This window comes from Stegodyphus dumicola, chromosome 1 (assembly GCF_044657685.1).
Source record: "Stegodyphus dumicola isolate Sdum_Otavi_A_Nest chromosome 1, ASM4465768v1".
In the NCBI taxonomy this organism is placed as follows: domain Eukaryota; kingdom Metazoa; phylum Arthropoda; class Arachnida; order Araneae; family Eresidae; genus Stegodyphus; species Stegodyphus dumicola.
Genome location: NC_140768.1, coordinates 143,680,280 through 143,701,305, shown reverse-complemented (window position 1 = coordinate 143,701,305; position 21,026 = coordinate 143,680,280). Strand labels below are relative to the sequence as shown.

Genomic DNA, 21,026 nt, shown 5'->3' with positions numbered 1-21,026 from the left:
AGGATTTAGGAAAAGAAGGTTTTGAACATTTATTTGTGAACCATAGTATGAATTTTCTGGATTGTGTGTCTGGCTGTCATATAAATATGAGTGATTATGTGGTGGCATGAAATTGGCATTTCTGCTGTTCAAAAAAGCATTCATTCATGGCAAGTGCATTTTATTTTATTGTTCTTATTTTGTAGAATGTTATGTTCACTGTTTTTTTAGTATGAATTTCTGTCCTTATTTTTTTTTTTATTTTTTATTTTTATTTTTATTTTTTTTTTTGAATTGTTTGAAATTTATTAAGTTATTTTGTTGATTAGTGCAGAGTGCCTAGATTGTGCAATTCGTAGATATTTTTTAAAGTTGAAACAGAACACTGTGTACATGGTATTCGTTGAAATTTATTGTTATGTTAATTTATTAAAGAGAGGTGTGCATAGTACGTATATTCTTTCGCTGCCTACATTGTGCAATTCGTAGATGTTTTTTAAAGGTGAAATAGAACGCTGTGTACATGGTATTCATTTAAATTTATTGTTATGTTAATTTATTAAAGTGAGGTGTGTGTAGTTCGTAGATTCTTTTGCTGCCTAGATTGTGCAATTCATAGATTTTTTTTAAGTTAAAACATATCGCTGTGTACATGGATTCTTGTCAAATATTTTTGGTTAGAAACTATGTTTTTGCTACCTAAATTTTTTGTTTTTGTTTCGAATTTTTAGGTTAAATTGTGTGTTTAAAACGTGGTTTTTGCATGTGCGAAAACAGCATTTTTGGAGACATTTTAGGCTTAAAGTTCGAAATGTAGACAAAAAATTTAGATAGTAATATGGCACCATGGAGTTTCTTGCCAAAAATGTTTGGCAACTTGAGGGCACATATAAGAATAGTTCCGCACTTTTCTTAAACCTACTAGCCTTCTAGGAGTTTATCAGAACTCAAATAATTATATTAACATTTGTCAGCTTAATATGCATAAAAAATGGCTGTGAATACACATTTTTATTACAGATGGAAGTTTTTGTCAAAGTGGTTAAAACTGCTAGTTATAATCAGTATAAAATCAACACAGTGGAAAAAAAAAGGGTAGTAACTGGCAGAAAGTCAGATCACAATTATTACTGTGCAAGTAGTAAAGAGAAACATATACAAATATTACGGCTAACCTGTTTAATTTTGAATACATTTTAAAATCAAATATAATCCATAACTTAATAAAATATTTACTTAAAACTCAGCAGCATACTCACTACTCAAGTTCAGCATGATCATTTTCATAAAGTACAGTGGAAGCTTGAGATACAAGCACCTCTATAAAGGTACAAGAACCTCTTCCTCTACGAGGAAAGTATGAGCAAAAATTCCTAAGTACGAGCATCGACTCGAGTAACGAGCAAGGAGTCAGGCTGTTTATATGAGTGGCGCCATTTCTTGATCTGGCTCGACTCTGGGGATCAGATCACTCATTGTTCTTTGATCTACATGTTTGTGCCTTGTGAGTTAATTGTTTTTTACATGTAATGTGAAAATAATTATTTTATGATGCCTCCCAAGAAGATTATTGCCTCAGATAGTGCTGCAAAGAAAAAAAAGGAAGCCATGGCCATTGAAATTAAGAAAAAAATCATAGATAAAGATAAGCATATTGTAAGAGCGACAGAATTGGTGAAGACTTACGGCCGTTCGACATCAATGATCTGCACTATTCTGAAAAAGAAGGAAGAAATTAAGAAACTTGATGTGGCCAAAGGCATTACCGTTACTGCCAAGCACCGCCTAAAACTCCTAGCAGATGTTGAGAAGCTGTTGTTGGTGTGAAATAACGAGAAGCAGTTAAAAGGCGATTCGGTGGCAGAAGCTATGATAAAGGTAAACTACAGTTATATTATTTACCAGTGTTATTTATTGGAGAAATTGATTTTTATGTTGATATTTTTGGAGGTGCAGAATGGATTAACTGGATTTTCACTATTTTCAATGGGAAAGTTTGCTTCTAGACACGGGAATTTTGTTAAACGAGGTCAACGCTGGAACGAATTAAATTCGTGTCTCCAAGTTCTACTGTAGTTCCAAAATGCAGAGAATTTATCTATTTGTTATGGATAAATGAAGAATTCGGTACTTTTCCGTTTAGCCGGCGCAAATCTCGCCAAGCAGACTTTATTGACGACAACATACAGTATGCACAAAAAAATTTTAGTTCTAAGAATTTTTTATTTTGAAGGTATAAACATTTGAATATCATTTAAAATTTCGTAAAAAGCCAATAAATTTGTAAAAAGACATTAATTTAAGAATTTACTATGCTTTCATGGTTCAACATCCTGATTCGCTGGTTCATATCACGTGACACCAAGTGATCTCATCTCGCGTAAACTACGCTACAAAAATATAATTCTCTTAGTAATTACCATAGTGCTTTACTTCGCTAGTGCATTCTCATTAGAATTGAAGAATTTAACCCTCTACTTTTCTACAGTTTCACCTTCGGGTGAGCAGTGAGATTGCATCCTAATTGACTTAATTACCGCAAATGGCCTTAGGGCATAAAAACTGAACTATCTGGTAAACATTCTATGTAATTGTATGCCAGTATTGAAAGAAATAATCACTCTGATAAGAAATGACTGCGATTTGTTTTGAAAATGATGCGTAAAAGGTTACCTGCGAGGATATTCCGTTACACATCATTTGTACCATTACTGCCGACTGGCAAAACAGAAAAGTACCAAGAATTCAAAGTCTATCTCTGACTTAAATTCATCATGTGTATCTTGCATAATGTTCTCTAACCATTCAGTACAATATTTTATGCACATAATTTTATTGAAATAATAGTGATACTCATGAAAACTGAATAGGTTTACTTTCTTTCCATTATTGGATTTACAAGCTGATTAAACAATAATGAGTTATTAATTACAATATGTACCATTTTTATATAGTGAAATTAATAAACTAATAATGACTACTAATTACTAAAACGTTCAAATGCTTTTATTAATTTCAACTGGCTATACAGCCAAGTTTTGCAAATGGCATGGTAAAAACTAATTTCTCTCGACAGAAAGCAAAACCTTTGATTTTAATTAGCATCCTGCATGAAGAAATTTTCCATTTTTTTAAATTAAAAAAAAACTGATATTTTTATTAGTTTTATTTACCTGTTACAGGCCAGAAGCTGCTAATATTTGAAGGTGCTGATTTCTTGTCATCAGCAGGTAATAGGAGATATATACTTTTTATTCGCCCATTGTATTACAAATAAAGATTAACTGTAGGATAATTTAGTTTGAAAAATAAAATCGCAACCTAGAATAATTTCATATATAGTGCAGATAAGTCGCTGTAGAAAATATTAACAATACGGGGTTTATTTTGTTTAAATCCTAATGAGTATGATATTCTACTCTGGTTATTTTTATTTAATTTCTACACAGTTAAAAGAAAATCCTGTACTTTTTCATTTTGCTGGCCCAAATCTCGCCAAGCAGACTTTATTGACGACAACATACAATATACACAAATAAAAAATGTTAACGAATGTTAGTTCTAAGAATTATTATTTTGAAGGCATAAACATTTTAATATCATTTAAAATTTTGTAAAAAGCCAATAAATAAATACAATAAATTTGTAAAAAGAGGTTAATTTAAGAATTTACCATGGTTTAACATCCTGATTCGCCGGTTCATATCACTTGATCCCTCTCATATCACGTAAACTACGCTACAAAAATCTAATTCTCTCAGAAATTATCTACATTAATTTCAAGTTAAATTTTAATTTGGAATATAAGTTTAAATGCAAGAATTATTTCAATTTGTACGAATAGCTTACTCAGAAATTATGTAAAACCGCAGTGCTTTACTTCACTAGTGTATTCTCATTAGTATTGATGAATTTAACCCTTGACTTTGCCTTTTCTATATTTTAGCCTTAGGGTAAAGTGACCATACATCCCGATTTTAGTGGGGCAATCCCGCTTTTTGGAGGATTGTCCCATGTCCCGCTGATTTTTAAAATTGTCCCGCTTTTTAGAAAACATTTGCATTTCTTATTTTAAATGTACTGTAAAAATATATTACCTATTATAGTAAATATAAAGAAATTAAAAATACATAAAAAAAAAAAAAAAAAAAAAAAAAAAAAAAAAAAAAAAAAAAAAAACATAAAATGCATGCAGAGTAAACTAAATTAGGCAATGTAATGAGTTAGATTTACTTGGTGGTGTTCGATCATTGTCGTTATGTCTCATCAAGGAATATATATTGTTGACGGAGGAACAGCTAGCATTAGCTGAAGGGCTATTTGCTTTTCACGCCATAAACCCCAATCAAAGTTTCAGATCAATTGATTGTATGTCGCAAATGATCAAAACATTGTACGACAAAAAATTTGCATGAGCAAGGACAAAAACCAAAGCAATTATTTGTAATGTTTTTCACTATATTCGTTTTCACGATTGCAGAAAGAACTAGATAAATGCACATTTATATCCATATATTATGATGCTTGCAACCACAAAGATTTAAAATTATTTCCCACTATTGTTAGACTTAGATTGTTAAATCCAGAAACAGGGATCAAAATTAGAATATTAGATTTTGTTTCATTGCCGGGTGAAACTTCACAAATAATTTTTGATTCAATAAGTACTATTTTAAAAAAGAATAATTTGAACAATAAAATTATTGCCTATTGTGAGAATAACACTAACTTAAATTTGGTGCAAAAGCTAGAAGAGGCATCAATAACGTTTTTACGAAACTTAACAAATATTTGAATCAGAAAATTATTGGAGTAGGTTGTGCAGAGCACATTCTACACAGTACTATTCAAACAGCATCTAACTTACTTCCAGTGGATCTTGAAAATATTAATGCAAAAATTTATTCATATTTTTATATATATACTGTGCTGGTTGACAGTTTGAAGGATTTTTGTGAAAGAGCAGAAATCAAATATAAAAGAATTGGGTGGCATTAAAAAAGGAGATTTTATGGGAATATGTGGAAAAATCTTTTTATTATATTAGTAACCATTTTCCGAAAAAAAAATATTTGTGCAAATGATCTTTTTGATGAGGTGTCATTAGTAAACAGATATATTAAAGAAGAAAAAATTAAATGTTGGTTGTCTGCAAATGTGGAAACAGACAAAAAATTGATGGAGTTATTCCTTCATTTTAAGCAGAACAATATTCCTTATGAAAATATTTTGAAAATTGTAGAACATGCACTCTCCCTTCCAGGAACAAATTTAGCAACAGAATGTGTTTTTTGTAGCAGAATAAAATATTGACAATTGAACATTAAAAATTTAAAATCTGTATTAAGGATAAAATATAATTTGACCAACTCATGTGAGAAATTTCACGACATTTTAATAAATGATCCGAATCTATTGCAAAGTATTCACTCAGAAAAAAATTTGACCGTGAAAGAAAATCATAATTTTTTTAAAAATAAAATTTTTAATTCATTAAAAAACATACTATTCAAATCATAGTTTTTTACAAATATTTTTATAGTTACCAATAGTTAATAATAAATATGTTTTTGTATATTTATAGACAAGTATATGAATGTATACAATGAGAAATATTTGTTTGAATTATTGATCTGCTTTTGATAACTAAATTACAATTCTCATTTCATTCCATTTGTCCCACTTTGTCTCAATGAAAATGTGGTCACTTTACCTTAGGGTGATTGCATCCTAAATGACTTAATTACCGCGAATGGCCTTCGAGCATAAAATAGAACTATCTGGAAAAAATTCTATATAATTGTATGCCAGTATTGAAAGAAACAATCAATCTATAAGAAATAGCTGCGACTTATTTTGAAAGTGAGGTGTAAAAGGTTACCAGCGAGGATATTCTGTTTGGCATCAACTGTACCATTACTGGCGACTTTATTGCCTGCACCGGCAAAACAGAAAAGTACCGAAAAGTTAATAATTGAAGTTTTGAAATCAGGTTGAATTGCACTTTAGACTGACAATATTTACGAAAAAAAGCTCTACATATTTTTTACAAAATCTGGTAGTAGTAGTTCCTGTTCACGAGAAAAAAAATATAGTCATTTTTCAAAAATGCATCATTTTATGTTCCCCCCCCCCCCACTTTCAATCTATTGTTTCAATAACCTTTGAATGAAAAAACAATGGATTATTTGGTTATTTCAAGAAATACCCTATATAATACGCATCAGCAATACTTAGAGTAAAAAAAGTCTGACATCAGTTCCTTGTATGGCCCATTAAATTATACATATTTTTTGCTGCACTTGCATTTAATTTACTTCCTTGAATTATTCTAACTTAAATAACTAACCTCTAAAGGCAAAATGAAAGTGACATAAAAAATTGCAAATTTTGAAAATTAAATACTTTGGTTAATTTTTATCGTATGGGAGTCAAACTTCTAATATTATTTTTTCAAAATTAATGTAAAGCTTTTCGAAATACAGTATTATCGATTTTTCCAGATTATAGATCATCAGTTTAAATCTCGTAAGATGGCATGCAGAAATTCTGAAATTAAAAATATGAAACCGTAATTTATGAAATAAAGAACAATTATGATCTAAAGGGTATCAAAATTTACAAAAAAAAAAAAAAAGCTTAATATTTATTTGTTTACTTTATTAAACATTTCTTTTAATGTAAGTTGTTTAAGTTGCTTCGTTTTATGTGATAATACTTTCTCTTTAATTCTATAAACAGACATAATTTCTTGTTCAGTTACAAAATTCCGCTGTTTAAGTCCCGTAATTGCTGTGCCGAGAATACCAACTAACTTGTCAATCGAAATTTTTTTGTTTTTACTAACCTCTCTGTCACCTTCTTCATGTCTTTATCCATTTTTTGCAGCAATTCCACTTTTTATTTGATGGACATCGAAACATACTTTCGTTTTGTAGATCCTTTGGGAGCACAGCATCGGAAATTCTATTTGACATAATCGAAAGTTTAAGCTTACTTTTATAAAATTGCTCTTACAGTCTGAAAAAAGTAATAAGACGGATCCAGTTCGAAGATTAAGGAACAATGCAATCATCAACATTAACTGAAAAAGATAATTAGATAATTTTAGCTTATACTGTCAATTATACATTAAACACGCACGCGAAAACGTATTCTGCACTTGCGCACACGCATATGCGCAGTCGTAAACGTCTTACGCGCACATGTAAATGCCTATGCGCATGTGTCAACACGGCGCATGTACAGAAAGTTTTTAGCATTGAGGTCCGGATTATGGGTGACCGAATTAACGACTTTTGACTGTATAAGTATAGAAACCAGGAGACCGAATTAAAAATTAGATTTTTTTATTCGCAGAAAATTAGATTAAAAAAAATTACATTGCCAAAACATGAATATTTTGATCATTTAAAACACTTTTGTAATTGGAAGTATATTGACTACAACCAACGACTTCAAAAATAATGGGCGGATAAGGGTTTTAAAACTGGGTAAAAGGGTTGGGTATATATATATATATGTATGGTTTTTTCCGAATGCCAATTAAAAAAAGGTAAGTGCACAACTAGCAGCATCATATGCAGAATTTCAATATTCTACAGGTAATTGTTTTTAGGTACAACTCTGATAAACGCCCTAATTTCACCAAATGTGGCGATACGTGTTTTGAGCTGGTTTTTGGCACGATTGCGTGTTGTATGGCAGCCATGTCGACGTTGAAAAGTCTTTTGGTGGAGTAGTTTAAATTGCTAGTTGGTTCGTGTCGCGTGTGTTTTTGATGTTTTTGAAATGGCCTATGTTGCGATGAAAGACGTGGTGGGAAGGTTTCAGCCGCGTATTTTAGATTGTGTGCAGAGTAAATTTAGTATGAAAATGTACGATGTTGGAGTTGTTAACGAGTCTTTTGTTCACGGATGTATTTATGGGGATCGTAGTGTATTTTTGGAATTTGTGGGAGTCGGGACTTTTAAAACGGAGTTTGACGTATCCGAAATGCGGAGCTGATATGAGAACTCGGACGAAAAAAGTTGTTTCTGATAGACTTGTGTGGGTTTGCAGTAAAATTGTTGCTAATGAAGTATATGGGTGTCAGCGGAGTTTAAGGTTTGGATCTTGGTTTTTGTGTAGCAAGTTAACGTTGGAGGAAGTTTTTATTGTTACTTTCGAAATTTTGAATCGTAGGAAGGCATGTGATATAGCAAAATCGTGGAAGTTTTCTTCACAGACGTTCTGTGACTGGTGAAATTTCATTAACGAATGTATTTTGGACATTGTATGCTCTGTATCTGAGAAGATAGGGGGGAAAGATATTTCTGCTTTTAAAAGAAGCTTTCATTATGGTAAGTGCATTTTATTTTATTTTTATTTTGTAGAATGTTATATTCATTGTTTTTTGTATGAATTTCCGTTTTTATTGTTGTTTTTTGAATTGTCTGAAATTTATTTTAGTTTATTTTCTTGATTTGTTTTTAGTGTAGATTGTGCAATTCGTAGATGTTTTTTAAAGTTGAAACAGAACGCTCTGTACATGGTATTCTTTGAAATTTATTGTTGTTATGTTAATTTATTAAAGCGAGGTGTGCGTAGTTCGTAGATTCGTTTGTTGCCTATAGTGTGCCATTCGTAGATGTTTTTTTAAGTTAAAACATGTCGCTGTGTACATGGATTCTTGTCAAATATTTTTGGTTAGAAACTTTACGTTTTTGCTATCTAAATTTTTTGTTTTTGTTTCGGATTTTTAGCTTAAATTGTGTGTTCAAAACGATCTTGCGAAAACCGTGTTTTTGGAGACATTTTAGGCTTAAAGTTCGAAATGTAGACAAAATATTTAGATAGTAATATGGCAGTGTGAAGTTTCTCGCCAAAAATATTTGGTGAGAAATTTGGCGACTTGAGGGTGCATATCAGAGTAGTTCCATTTTTAGGTTATGCAAGATACATACACATGTATGTACATACAGACGTCACAAATATATCACTTTTGAATCTGCTTTAAATCCATTTTGGAAAAACCAGTGCTTTATTCCATCTGTATATACAGACATCATGAAAAATGCTGTCTGAATATTCGAGAATTATTGAAATGGATATTTCCGTTGAAATACGATACCTGAAATTTTTTGTAATAATAATACTTCCATTACTTCGTAAAAGGAAGTTAAATAAGTAAATACATCAGTGGGCTTCTGTAAGATGCCTTTGTTTTATAAATCAACATCTGAGTCTTAGCTAACTTGTTTTCAACATGCAATCTTGAGCACATCTTAAGTTTTTATTCTTACATACTCTCTTCTAACATTAATTCCTTTTCCTATATGAAAATTTACCATTATTATTAAAAACAACGACATTATTTGAAATTTCAGTTGGTGATCTTGCTCCTAAATACTGTTTAAATTTCTATTCTTCGGTATAATCATTTAGGAGATATTAAAACTTATAAACTATTAATACTTTATCAGCTCTACACAATTGGATTAATCAACTTATAGTTAAGAATTCAAGGCATGTTCCTAAGTTCTAGTTAATAAAACATTAATCTTTTAATCTTTAGCTTGTAATATGGCAAAATATATTTTGAGAAAAAAATATCACAATGGGTAAAAAGGTCGGTTGATCTTTACATTATGGTAACTTGGCGATTTTTTGGCGACCAACTCTCCTACAGCAACCCTCTATTTTCTTTTTCCCGCCACCATTTTGTCTTCACGAAGTAAAGACATGTTTCTTTTCTTTTTATCTACTGAACACTTCTTCCAACAATCTACTAGCTGAATTACACTTATGCTAGAAATTTTATCTAACAAAACTGCTTAATCATGACAAATATTCACTGCAAAATTGGGAAAAAGTGCACAATACCATACTCCTTACACATTTTTCAAAATAACATATAAACATAAACCATGTACACGTCGACTTATTTTTACTTAAAAAAACATCCCAGAATTGCACAAAAATGGCATTGCGCACACTGTTCATTATATCCATGTACACTGCTTTTTTCTCATAAATTAGAAAAATTTCACGAAAATATATGACAATTTTTTGAATCTTTAAACCAGGTAAAAAGAACATATATGAAATTACCTGATCACGAAAAAGTATATACCCTTTCCAAATATGAACATTTCGACGTATAAAATAAATAAAATATTCAAAAACTTTTACCTCTCAATTATCTATTATATTATAAACGTCACCAACGAATTCATACCGCAAACATTACAAATACTTAGTTTCAAATATTTAAATTATTTCCATGCACGTTTACTTCAACTTAAACATATACCAAATTCCTACAAACATAAAATTCACAAAATAACTATCATTTAATTAAAATATCACTAAACCATGTACACGTCGACTTATTTTTACTTAAAAAAACATCCCAGAATTGCACAAAAATGGCATTGTGCACACTCTTCACTATATCCATGTACACTGCTTTTTTCTCATAAATTAGAAAAATTTCACGAAAATACATGACAATTTTTTGAATCTTTAAACCCGGTAAAACGAACATATATGAAATTACCTGATCGCGAAAAAGTACATACCCTTTCCAAATACGAACATTCCCCGTATAAAATAAATAAAATATCCAAAAACTTTTACCTCTACATTATCTATTATCTTGATTACGTGTCCGATAAACTTTTTTTATTTCTGTTTCAGGATCTTTAAAATCATACTTATAGTTCACAGCAAGGTACCAGGTAAAATAAATAACTTAATAAAACATCTTTACTTCTATCTCGCACAACCTTAAAGAAACACTTATTACTACCCCTTTCAATCCCACTAAATACCCATTTCGAATTCACTTTAGTTAGGGCCATGGGATCCAAAAATTAACGAACACTGTTTCACACAACACAGAATAAAGCCAAATACAAAATTTCCAGATTTTTTCACGATTTCCCCCCTTTTTCGATTAAAGAACCGTAAGTCGTCCATAGTAAAATCCTAGTATATGGTGCAGCCTTAGCGCAATTTTGAAAATTATCGCCAACACCAAAAATGATCCAAAGAACGTCGCGATTTTGAAAATTATCGCCAACACCAAAAATGATCCAAAGAATGTCTATATACTATATACTATGTGTGTATATACATAATATATACTATATATATTCTTTGAATGACCCGTTTACTACTCATCGTACATGTCCCGTTTTTACTGCTCATCATAAAGTCGCCAAAAGTAGCCAAATCCCGTGTGCACCGGATACTAGGATTAAACCTCGTCCATTAATATCACATGACATATCCCATGACCTCTCATTTCCCTCACACAAAATAATGCGTAATCGGAACTGAGTACTGCTCACATTATTACCAAAGTCCCAGGTAGTAACCTTTATCGCCAAACTACCAGTTACCATATTCTAAAGATCAGCCAAAAGGTCCTAAGAGAAGAGATGTGTTCATGGAGGGCTTTCTATGGGAAATTGGCTCACATGAGAACCCCCCCCCCCAAATCAAACATGCAGCCAATGCATTAGTTGGAACCTGAGACGAACTACGAGCATTGAGCAGTCTTGGCCGCTTGGCCACTAGTAGCACCCAATTCCATCTATGTTAGCACATTAAGATTCTGATTTCAACCCAAATAACAAAAATACAAAGCCAAAAAATTCTCAAATTTTCTATTTTTCACATTTTAAGTGTAACAAAAGTTTTACATCTAGATCATTACTATAGTAAGTGCAACTAGTGAAATATAATAAAGATTGTTTGACGAAATACTATCATTTTTAAAAATGCTGTGAACTCCGTATTTCATAAATTCTCAAGAGACGCAAAATAATTCCAGAAATCCAAAAAGTTCATATACAGCTGATTGTTGCTAAAACGAACCCTATTATAGCAAAAGGGATGAGCTATTATAATTGCAAATATAAATTTCATACTTAATTGATAAAGTTTTGCTAATTTAATTTTAATCGAATGATCAGTATCATAAGTGTTCATTACAATGAGTGCCGACTAGTGAAGAAGAATGCAATTTAAATGACCATAACCATTTTAAAGCCAAAAATTGTAGTTCATAAAATCTATGCTCTAATCGCACAATGATTGTTTTCTCAAACTGAAAATATATGCTAAATATTAATTCACAAATTCAGATCATTCGGATTTAAATGAAATAATAAATGAAAAACTTAAGTTAGGAAATTTTGAAATGATGCCTTTTACGTGTACATCAAACATGCACATTTCAGTGTAGAAATATGGTAAAGCTACGAAAGATTATTTTTAAATCGCAGTGACTAGAAAAACAAATTATTCCTGTTACTTTTTTTTGTACTTACACTTATTTGTACACATCAACGTTCGAAACATTTTTCTACAACGATCTACACACCAGAGGATAATATCACCTTGGCGTTGCTGTTGCCAGATTTCAAAATCAAGATGTCTAATTTATAATTCATTATTCAGTGTTGCCGTTTTTAAAATAACAACACATGAAAAAGAACTTTTGGTTATACAGAAAAAACAAAACTGTGGGGGCTTGTCTGGACAATAGTCGAGATCGATATCGGAAAACCAGTCAGGATTCTCTTTTCACTCGACAGCAGAAGAGAGAGCGAGTTTGGCCCCTTCAAATTCCGTAAACGGAAAGTGAAGTAGAAATTCCGTGCGGAAGTGACGTTTATTGCATAGCAACCAGTCTATCTCACCTTTACATTGCTCCAGGCTCAGGGGAAGGGGGTAGTTTATTACATTGACAAGCGATGGCTGCTAACAGTGATGGACGTACGAGCTCTGAGCTCCGTAATGTCAATGCGAATGGAATCCTGAATACGGCGCCGCCAGCGGGCAAACAATCTACTTCTCCTCCGCCTCTCCAGATACTAACTGAAATGGAAATAGCTACATCTACTCCACCTGCTTCTCCTTCTGCACTTGAGCTGTCGAAAAGCGCAATTCAAATTTATTCTCTGAAAAATCGCCACACAGACCTCCTTTTCGATATTCAGCGACTTCAAAGAACGGAGACACCTAACAAGGAATTGATGATCAAGCAGTTACAGGATGAGGGTGAGAAAGTTTTATTTTCTTTGCATACCCTCTGCACTAAACTAGGCATTAATTTATTTACCCTCCCTGCCACTGAAGAGGAATTCTTCAAAGAATGCAAAAAATCCACCAAAACCCCCGATTCTGATACTAAAACTCAAAATTCAAATCCACCCTCATCCTCAGCCAATCAAAATCCTCCAAAAGATACTTCCAAATTGGAATCTAAAAAACGCACTAGACCTACAGACAATGAAGGATTTGCAGTTCCTCCTAAGCATCTTATTGCCAAAAAAACATTACCAAACACTAATGATAATGACAACATTACAACATCTAATTCTTTCACAAACATACAAAACTCCTCCGATAACACTGAACACTCGACTCAGCAGCCGGCTGTCACTCAAACACCAAAAATTCAAGCACCACCTCCAATTTTCATAAAACCGCGTGCTGATTGGTTCTTTCTCCTCAATCAGTTACGCAGACACGCACCAACTGTTCTTTCCAAACAAGACATAGACTTTCTAAGACTCACAACCACTAAGGAAACTGATTATAGAACAGTTGTAAGATTCCTCACAGAAAATAACATTGAATTCAAATCACACACACTTAAAGCAGACAGACCACTTAAAGTTGTCATTAGGGGATTACCCTCCAATACACCACTCAACGTTGTACAGACTGCGGTTGAAGTGCTTGGCTTCAAAATTCATAAAATTTCTCAACTGAAAAAGTGGAAAACTAAGATGCTAATGCCCCTCTTTTATTTGCAAATCTACAATAGTCTAAAAGCTGATGAAATATACTCAATAACCGAACTCCTTGGAACTGAAGTCTCCATGGAGCACTTCAAAGGACAGAAGGGTCCCTCCCAATGCTGGCGTTGCCAGGGATTTTTTCATTCGTCTGAAGTCTGCACCTTACCAAGACGATGCGTCAGATGTGCTGGGCCGCATCAAGCAAAAGACTGTACAAAACCTTTTGAAGAGCCAAACAAATGCGGAAATTGCTCAGGAAATCATGCAGCAAACTGGTGTTCCTGCCCGAAGTTTCCTGGCTCCAAAAACAGACAACCTCCAAAGCCAAGTACCAAGCCCAGTCAGACCGTTGACAACACGACCAAATTTAATTTACAACACAATACATTTCCAACACTGCCGGCTGCACACACTCCCAGTGCAAATAATATTCTCTGCTGCCCTGGAGTTTCATACTCTGCTGCCCTTATGGGTATGCAACAGACTGCACCCCCACTTATTCCAAATTTATCGGTCCCCATTGGAGTAAATTCGAATCTAAATTGCACCGAAATCCTTTTGGCTATAATTCAAATTTCTAACCAGCCTGGTATTGACCAGAGCAAATTACTTTTGGCATTCAAAAACGCCTTACCGCAGCTCAGAGTGGCTCCATCTGGTGCTTACGCGGCTTACTACATCTTTGAGAGTTATGTAACTCTCCAATTCTCTGATTCCCACAATAATTAAAATTGAATACTTTGAAAGGGTTGAAAAATCTTAAACTATGCACCTGGAATGCAAATGGCATTCTTTCCAAAATTCATGAGTTTAGAGACTATGTAGAAGAGAAGGATTTTGATGTCATATTTGTCCAAGAGACCAAACTCCAGCCAGGGAGAGCTCCCAAGCTTGTAAATTATGCACTATATAAAAATGACAGACAAGCTTCAGATTCACGTGATGTTTATCATGGTGGCACTTGTATCTACATAAAAAATTCAATACCTCATCGTAGAATTGACACACCAAATATGAGCAAACTCGAAGCAACAATTATAAATTCGCCTTCCCTAGTTATGATCTCTGCCTATCTCGCACCAGGTGGAAATTTTCCTGTGGTAGATTTTAACAAACTGCTCAATTTTTCAAACAATCTTATCATAGCTGGTGATTTAAATTGTCACCATCAGCATTGGCGTTGTCACAGATCAAACCCTGGTGGTCGTGGCCTCCTAAAATGGGCTCAGTGCGCCCAAATTAAAATTATTGCGCCGGATTCCCGCACTAGATATGGTTCACGGGGTGCCCCCTCTTTTATTGACTTGGCACTTTTTAGAAACATCCCTTTTGGATACCAAGTGACTGTTGAAAATTGTTTATCATCAGATCACAACCCCGTGATCATCGACCTTAGCTGTACTATTTTTACTCAAAATTTTCCGGCACTCGTCTCTACAAATTGGGACAATTTTCGTTTTAAACTTAATTCTAAAAGCTTACCCTCCCTCGAAATTAAATCCAGCCATGATATAGACAAGGCAGTTGATCAATTAACGAACACCTTAACAGATACTTATAAGGAAGTATCAAAACCCACCCTCAGACCCAATTTTCGTAAATTACCTCAAGAAATTAAACTCAAAATTAAAGAAAAGAATAAAGTACGGAGACTTTGGCAAAGAAATAGAAATCCTGGCTTAAAAATTCAACTCCGTACTCTCCAAAATGAGATCAAGGCATCATGTGACCAGTTCTTCCAATCACAATACACGAATTACATTCAGTCCCTAACGACCAATGATAACAGACTTTGGCGCGCATCAGCCCGCCTACGCAAACACAAATCTCACATTCCGTCCTTAGCTACGGACGCAGCGGTGGCTCACACAGACGCTGAGAAATCCGAATTAATTGCGGATTCTCTTCAAACTCAATTTACACCACATAATGAAGGAATTTTTGCGAACAACGCAAGTTCTTTCCCACAAGATGTTGAACGTTTCCTCTCCTCGCCATTCGCGAGAGAAATACAATACACATCCATGAGCGAGGTAAGTGAATACATTACCAAGCTCAAACCCAAAAAAGCCCCTGGTATGGACTCTATTTCTAATCGTATGATTAAAAATTTACCCACCAGTTATCTATTTTTCTTAGTTATGCTTATAAATTTTATGATACAGCATTGCTATTTTCCTCAAAGCTGGAAACAAGCACTCATTGTGCCTATTCCAAAACCAGGCCAAAGCCTTTCAAATCCTCAAAATTATAGACCTATCAGCCTCCTATCATCGTTTTCAAAGATATACGAATTTGTGTTATATAAACGCCTGAATGATTTTCTCCGAAATCACAACGTTCTGATTGATGAACAATTTGGATTTCGAGCAAAACACTGCACTACGCACCAGCTGCTGAGGACAGTGGAGTTCATTCACGAAGGGTTTCGTAACAATATGCTTACTGGCGCTTTATTTCTTGACATAGCCAAAGCATTTGATAGGACTTGGCATATAGGAATCATTATCAAGCTCATACGACTTGACGTTTCGGCCCATTTAATTCATATAATTAACTCGTACCTCACTAATAGATCTTTTTCTGCACGAGTTAATTCTTTCATTTCGGCACCCCGTCCTATACTAAGCGGCGTCCCCTAAGGGTCACTTTTAGGCCCAATTTTGTTCATCATTTTCATAAATGACATACCAAAATCACCTAGTATCACTCTTGCACTTTATGCAGATGATACGGCCATCCTAGCTCAACACAAACGCCTTGAAAACTTGGTTCACATCATTCAGAGATATCTCTCCAGCCTTGAGCACTGGCTCATCACTTGGAAAATTAAAATTAATGTTGCTAAATGTGCTGCTATGATATTCAAATGTAGCCCCCTCCCGTACCTTTCCATTAATTTAAAGTTTTTCGACGATTATGTTCCCTGGTCAAATTCTTACAAGTACCTAGGAGTTGTACTTGATTCAAAATTACGCTGGCACCTTCACATTGAAAATGTTCTCAATAAAGCAAAAGGTGCTAGAGCCCAACTTTACCCTCTTTTAGCTCGAAAGAGCCATCTGTCAATTAAAAACAAAATTCTTCTCTATACATCAATTATAAGACCTGTCTTCATGTATGCATGTACAATCTGGGGTACTGCTGCAAAAACTCATGTGAAAAAACTTCAATCTTTTCAAAGTAAGACCTTACGTATGGCCCTGAATGCAGCCTGGTACGTCCGTACAGATGTGATTCATTCGGACCTTAACATTAAACCTGTTGATTACTATATTAAAAAACTTAGTCAAAATTTATTCCTCAAAATTGAACAGATTGATAACCGAGCACTCCAGCAGATACCAGCATACGATCCTGCTATTCGCAGCTCACAGAAGAGACCGAGAGCCGTGATTGGGATTCCGAGGATGGACGGCGAGGGTGACGGTCGCTCGTGTAACGAGCTCCCGCCAACGCAGGGCGATTCTCCGAATTTTTGCGATAATAATGATATTATTGACCAAGATATGAGTGAAATCAGGGATCAAGCTCCCTCTGTGCAATCAGCGTCGCCAGATGACGAACGCATGGACCTGGTTATCAAGTTTTATGAGCTGAAACAGCAATTTGAGGCCATACAGCGTCAGAAGAATTTCATGAAGAAGACGCCAACGCCACTGGATCAAAATGGATACGACCAGCTCGACCGGGCGGGTAAGTCACTTTTTCACAAGATTAATGACATTGCTAATGCTCTAGATGTACCATTTTTCACCTTCCCTCAACCAGAGAGGAATTTCTAAATATATTGGAGAGCGAGCGCTTAGCCAAGATGGCTGCCGCTCAATCCGCAGAAGATTCTAGAAAGCACGAGGCATCTATTCCCCGCACGAGGTGCGGGGGAAACCGGTCCAGTCGACGTCATCGCGGAAGCGAAAGACGCAGACTATCGACTCCGACGGGTTTATCACCCCCGCGGCTCGAAAGCAAGGGAAGGCGCCTATTGTGGATCTTACAATAGATGATTTGGCTCAAAACGCTAAAGAATCAAATATTATTATTCCAAATTCCAAATTGACAGCCACTTCAAAAAATGCTACTCCTAAAAAGGAGAGGAATACTAACAAGTATGAAAAAATTAAAAATTCATTAATCAGCGATCAATTCAATGACGCAGAAATTGCTACTGCAAGTACTAGTGAGGGAGTTAACTCCGAGCAGGCACGGAACGTACCCCCCACCGCAGTCTGAGATTCCGGCAATACATCTCAAAAGCAGCAAAAACTGGAAGACACAAGTGTCTTTCATGAGAGAAATTGCCCCTAATTTACGGAGCATCGTGACTGGACCCTACCTCAAAATTTTTGTTCAGACAGAGCTGGAGTTCAGGGAGGTCACCCGCTGGATGAAGCAAGCCGGCATCCAGTTCAAAACTTTCGATCTAAAGCAGGACCGGCCAGTCAAAATTGTCATCAGAGGCCTCCCTGTTGAAACAGACGTCGGGGATATCAAAGAGGAAGTTGAGGCGATGGGATTTAATGTGCACCGCATCGTTCGGCTTACTCAGCCTGGCTCCAGACATCCAATGCCACTTGTTTATTTACAAGTTATCCCACACCCCTTCCTCGATCATCTGTTTGCCGTCACTGACATGTGGGGCACAGAGATCAGCATTGAGCGTTACCGCGGCCGCAAGGGCCCTACTCAGTGCTTTCGGTGCCAGGGCTTTTTCCATTCTTCGGAACGATGCACCCTTCCAATCCGTTGTGTCAGATGCTCTGGATCCCATTGGGCACGTGAGTGTGCCAAAGGCTTAGATGTACCTGCCACTTGCTGCAACTGCGGTGGAGATCATCCTGCTTCATATAAATCTTGTCCCCGATACCCAGGTAATAAACGGGCTCGCGGTAAAAATTCCGCGCCTAAGACTAGGGCAGCTGCTCAGACAGCCCCCCGCAGGGTTCTTCTAAACCCCCAGCAACTGCTGAGACAAGACGTCCCATGCCTGCTCCCCCAAGCAACGTCAGTTCACCATCTTATGCACAGATGGTGAAGAACACCACCGAGCACGGATTCAAATCCACGAATCCAAGACTGCCGGTTGCAGAAGCCCCTGCAGCCCCAGCAGTGTCAGCCACAGCAGAGTGTAGCAATGATTCAGACGATGTCTTTGCATCTACACTAAAATGCTTAATTGAAATCTCCCGCGACCCAGCGGTACACAAGCCTATTCTGCTCCTTGCCTTCAAAAAAGCAATGCCTAAACTCAGGCAAGCAGATGCTTTAATGAGGGCATTTTACATTTATGAAAGCTATGTTGAGCTTTCAACCTAATTTGGCTTTATTAGACCCATGTCTTCTGTTTTTCAGTGATGAACCTTTAATAACGGCTTAAAATTCAATTTTATGAATAACAGTTCAAATACCACCAGAGAACTGACCATTTGCACGTGGAATACCAATGGATTAACATCAAAAATTCACGAAGTTCGTGATTTTGTAGTAGAGCACGATATTGACGTGTTTTTAGTCCAAGAGACTCACCTTATCAGGTTCAATGTTTCTTCTTACCTTCTACGGAAACATACAATGACCTGACTAGAACAGAGAGCTTACTAAAGCTATGTTCACTAATTGTAGTAAGTAGACAGGATACAGACGAAGGGTATACAAAACCCTTTATTTTTCTTTATATACAATGACTTCCGTACTTCGGAATACAATGACCCTCCACTCGGGGTCTAACGTAAAAGATATCAAAATAAAACTAAACTCTAATTTAACTTTAGAATAAGATTAGCCTTATCATAACAGGAAGCGTATGTAGCACAGAGACTGTGAACACTACAATACGTTTAATTTATCAAGAGGATTAAAACCTCTGGCCTGGAAGGCAAAGTAGCAACTGCGTAACTTCTAAGGTAAGCGGCCTGCTTCGAACTCACTGCTTCCTCTCTTCTGCTTGGCAAAAAGGCCACACTTAAATACTTGGCGTTCGCCAGACAACTTTGCATAAACTCCTTCACGCTTATAATTCTGGCCGGAAGTAGAAAATAAGAAGTGATAGTAAAGATTTAAAATAAAATAAACGTTAGTAAAACTTAAGATCCTTACATACTTCCCGCCAGAGTTAATTTGTTTGAAACTGAGGTCTAAAACGACCTTGTTGAAAACTTTTAACTCTAAAAACTAACGCGAGGCCAACCTTTTACAATCATAACTTAGCTAGAAACTAGAAAATTTAAAAGAAAGAAATTTGTTACAATAGCAGCTCCCGGGATATACAACAATCTTTTTTTTTTCTTTTTCATCTGTACTGCATCTAAACAGGAGCTTTATTCAATTCTGGTTCCTTCCAGAGATCTGGAAGGAAAACTAGTTTAATGAAATGTTACAGAATGACATTGCAAATAACATATCGAATATACTTTTCTTAACATTCTTATTTCATTCATGACTATTTTAATTATCTCTCCCCGTGCTCTCTGACATGTGTTGTAAAAGAACACCAACCACGAATGTGTTTCTGTCTACGTGTGCCACACTTCCTCCTACAATCAAAACACTAACGTGTTAAAATTCAACATACGAGACCTCTTAACACACCCTAATTTCAACTCTAGACCCTGAGGTACTATTCTGAAAGTGGCTAACTCTAAAGTGTAGCGTCAGAGAGCCTAACTACATCATTCAACCTTTAACATATATTCGTCATGATTTAATCTTTACAGTCACACGAATAACAAATTTTTAACATTACTTTCACTTTTACCATATCACGGTATTTCTTTAACATTCAAAATAACAGTTCACATGTATACAAGAACATATCAACATGCCGTTAATTTTACACATTTGAAAACATACATTAGTAGTACATTGTTAACTTCTATTCTTTTCAAAGCAAGTGCCGATTCCTTCTACATTGAAATAATACTACATTTCAAAAAGTCTTTCAGACTAAAACTTCTTTCTTGCTAGAATGTTTTAAATAAAATTTATACAATAACTTTTTACAATATTTAAGTCTTTACACAACGCTATTATACATCAACTTTAGTTTTACGCGCGAGTAATTGAAAAACATAATAAGAAAATCGGTCACAACTCATTTCTCGCCCTTTTGGCGATAAAGGTAGACCTCGCATGAGGTAAAACTTCTTGAAATCTGCCACTTGCAGTAAGAATGAAAGATTAACTTAAGTTTGTAAAGTAACATAAAATTTTACTTATCTTTGTAATATTCAGACATCCTTTTCTGGGCCC

At 35.0% G+C, this 21,026-nt stretch overlaps 1 protein-coding gene across 2 annotated transcripts in view; it reads right to left on the bottom strand.

The window, feature by feature from the left end:
- Positions 1-21,026, bottom strand: part of LOC118203465 (ATP synthase subunit b, mitochondrial-like) — an 80,752-nt gene that overhangs the window by 39,092 nt on the left and 20,634 nt on the right. Inside the window, exon 1 of one of the 2 annotated variants that reach the window (XM_085821529.1) lies at positions 12,300-12,413. The exons of the other annotated variant lie outside the window; for it this stretch is intronic. Within the exon in view, the coding sequence (XP_085677655.1) occupies positions 12,300-12,330 (31 nt within the window). The 5' untranslated portion in view covers positions 12,331-12,413. Of the gene's footprint in view, positions 1-12,299; positions 12,414-21,026 lie in introns of those variants that run through there. 2 annotated transcript variants of the gene reach the window in all.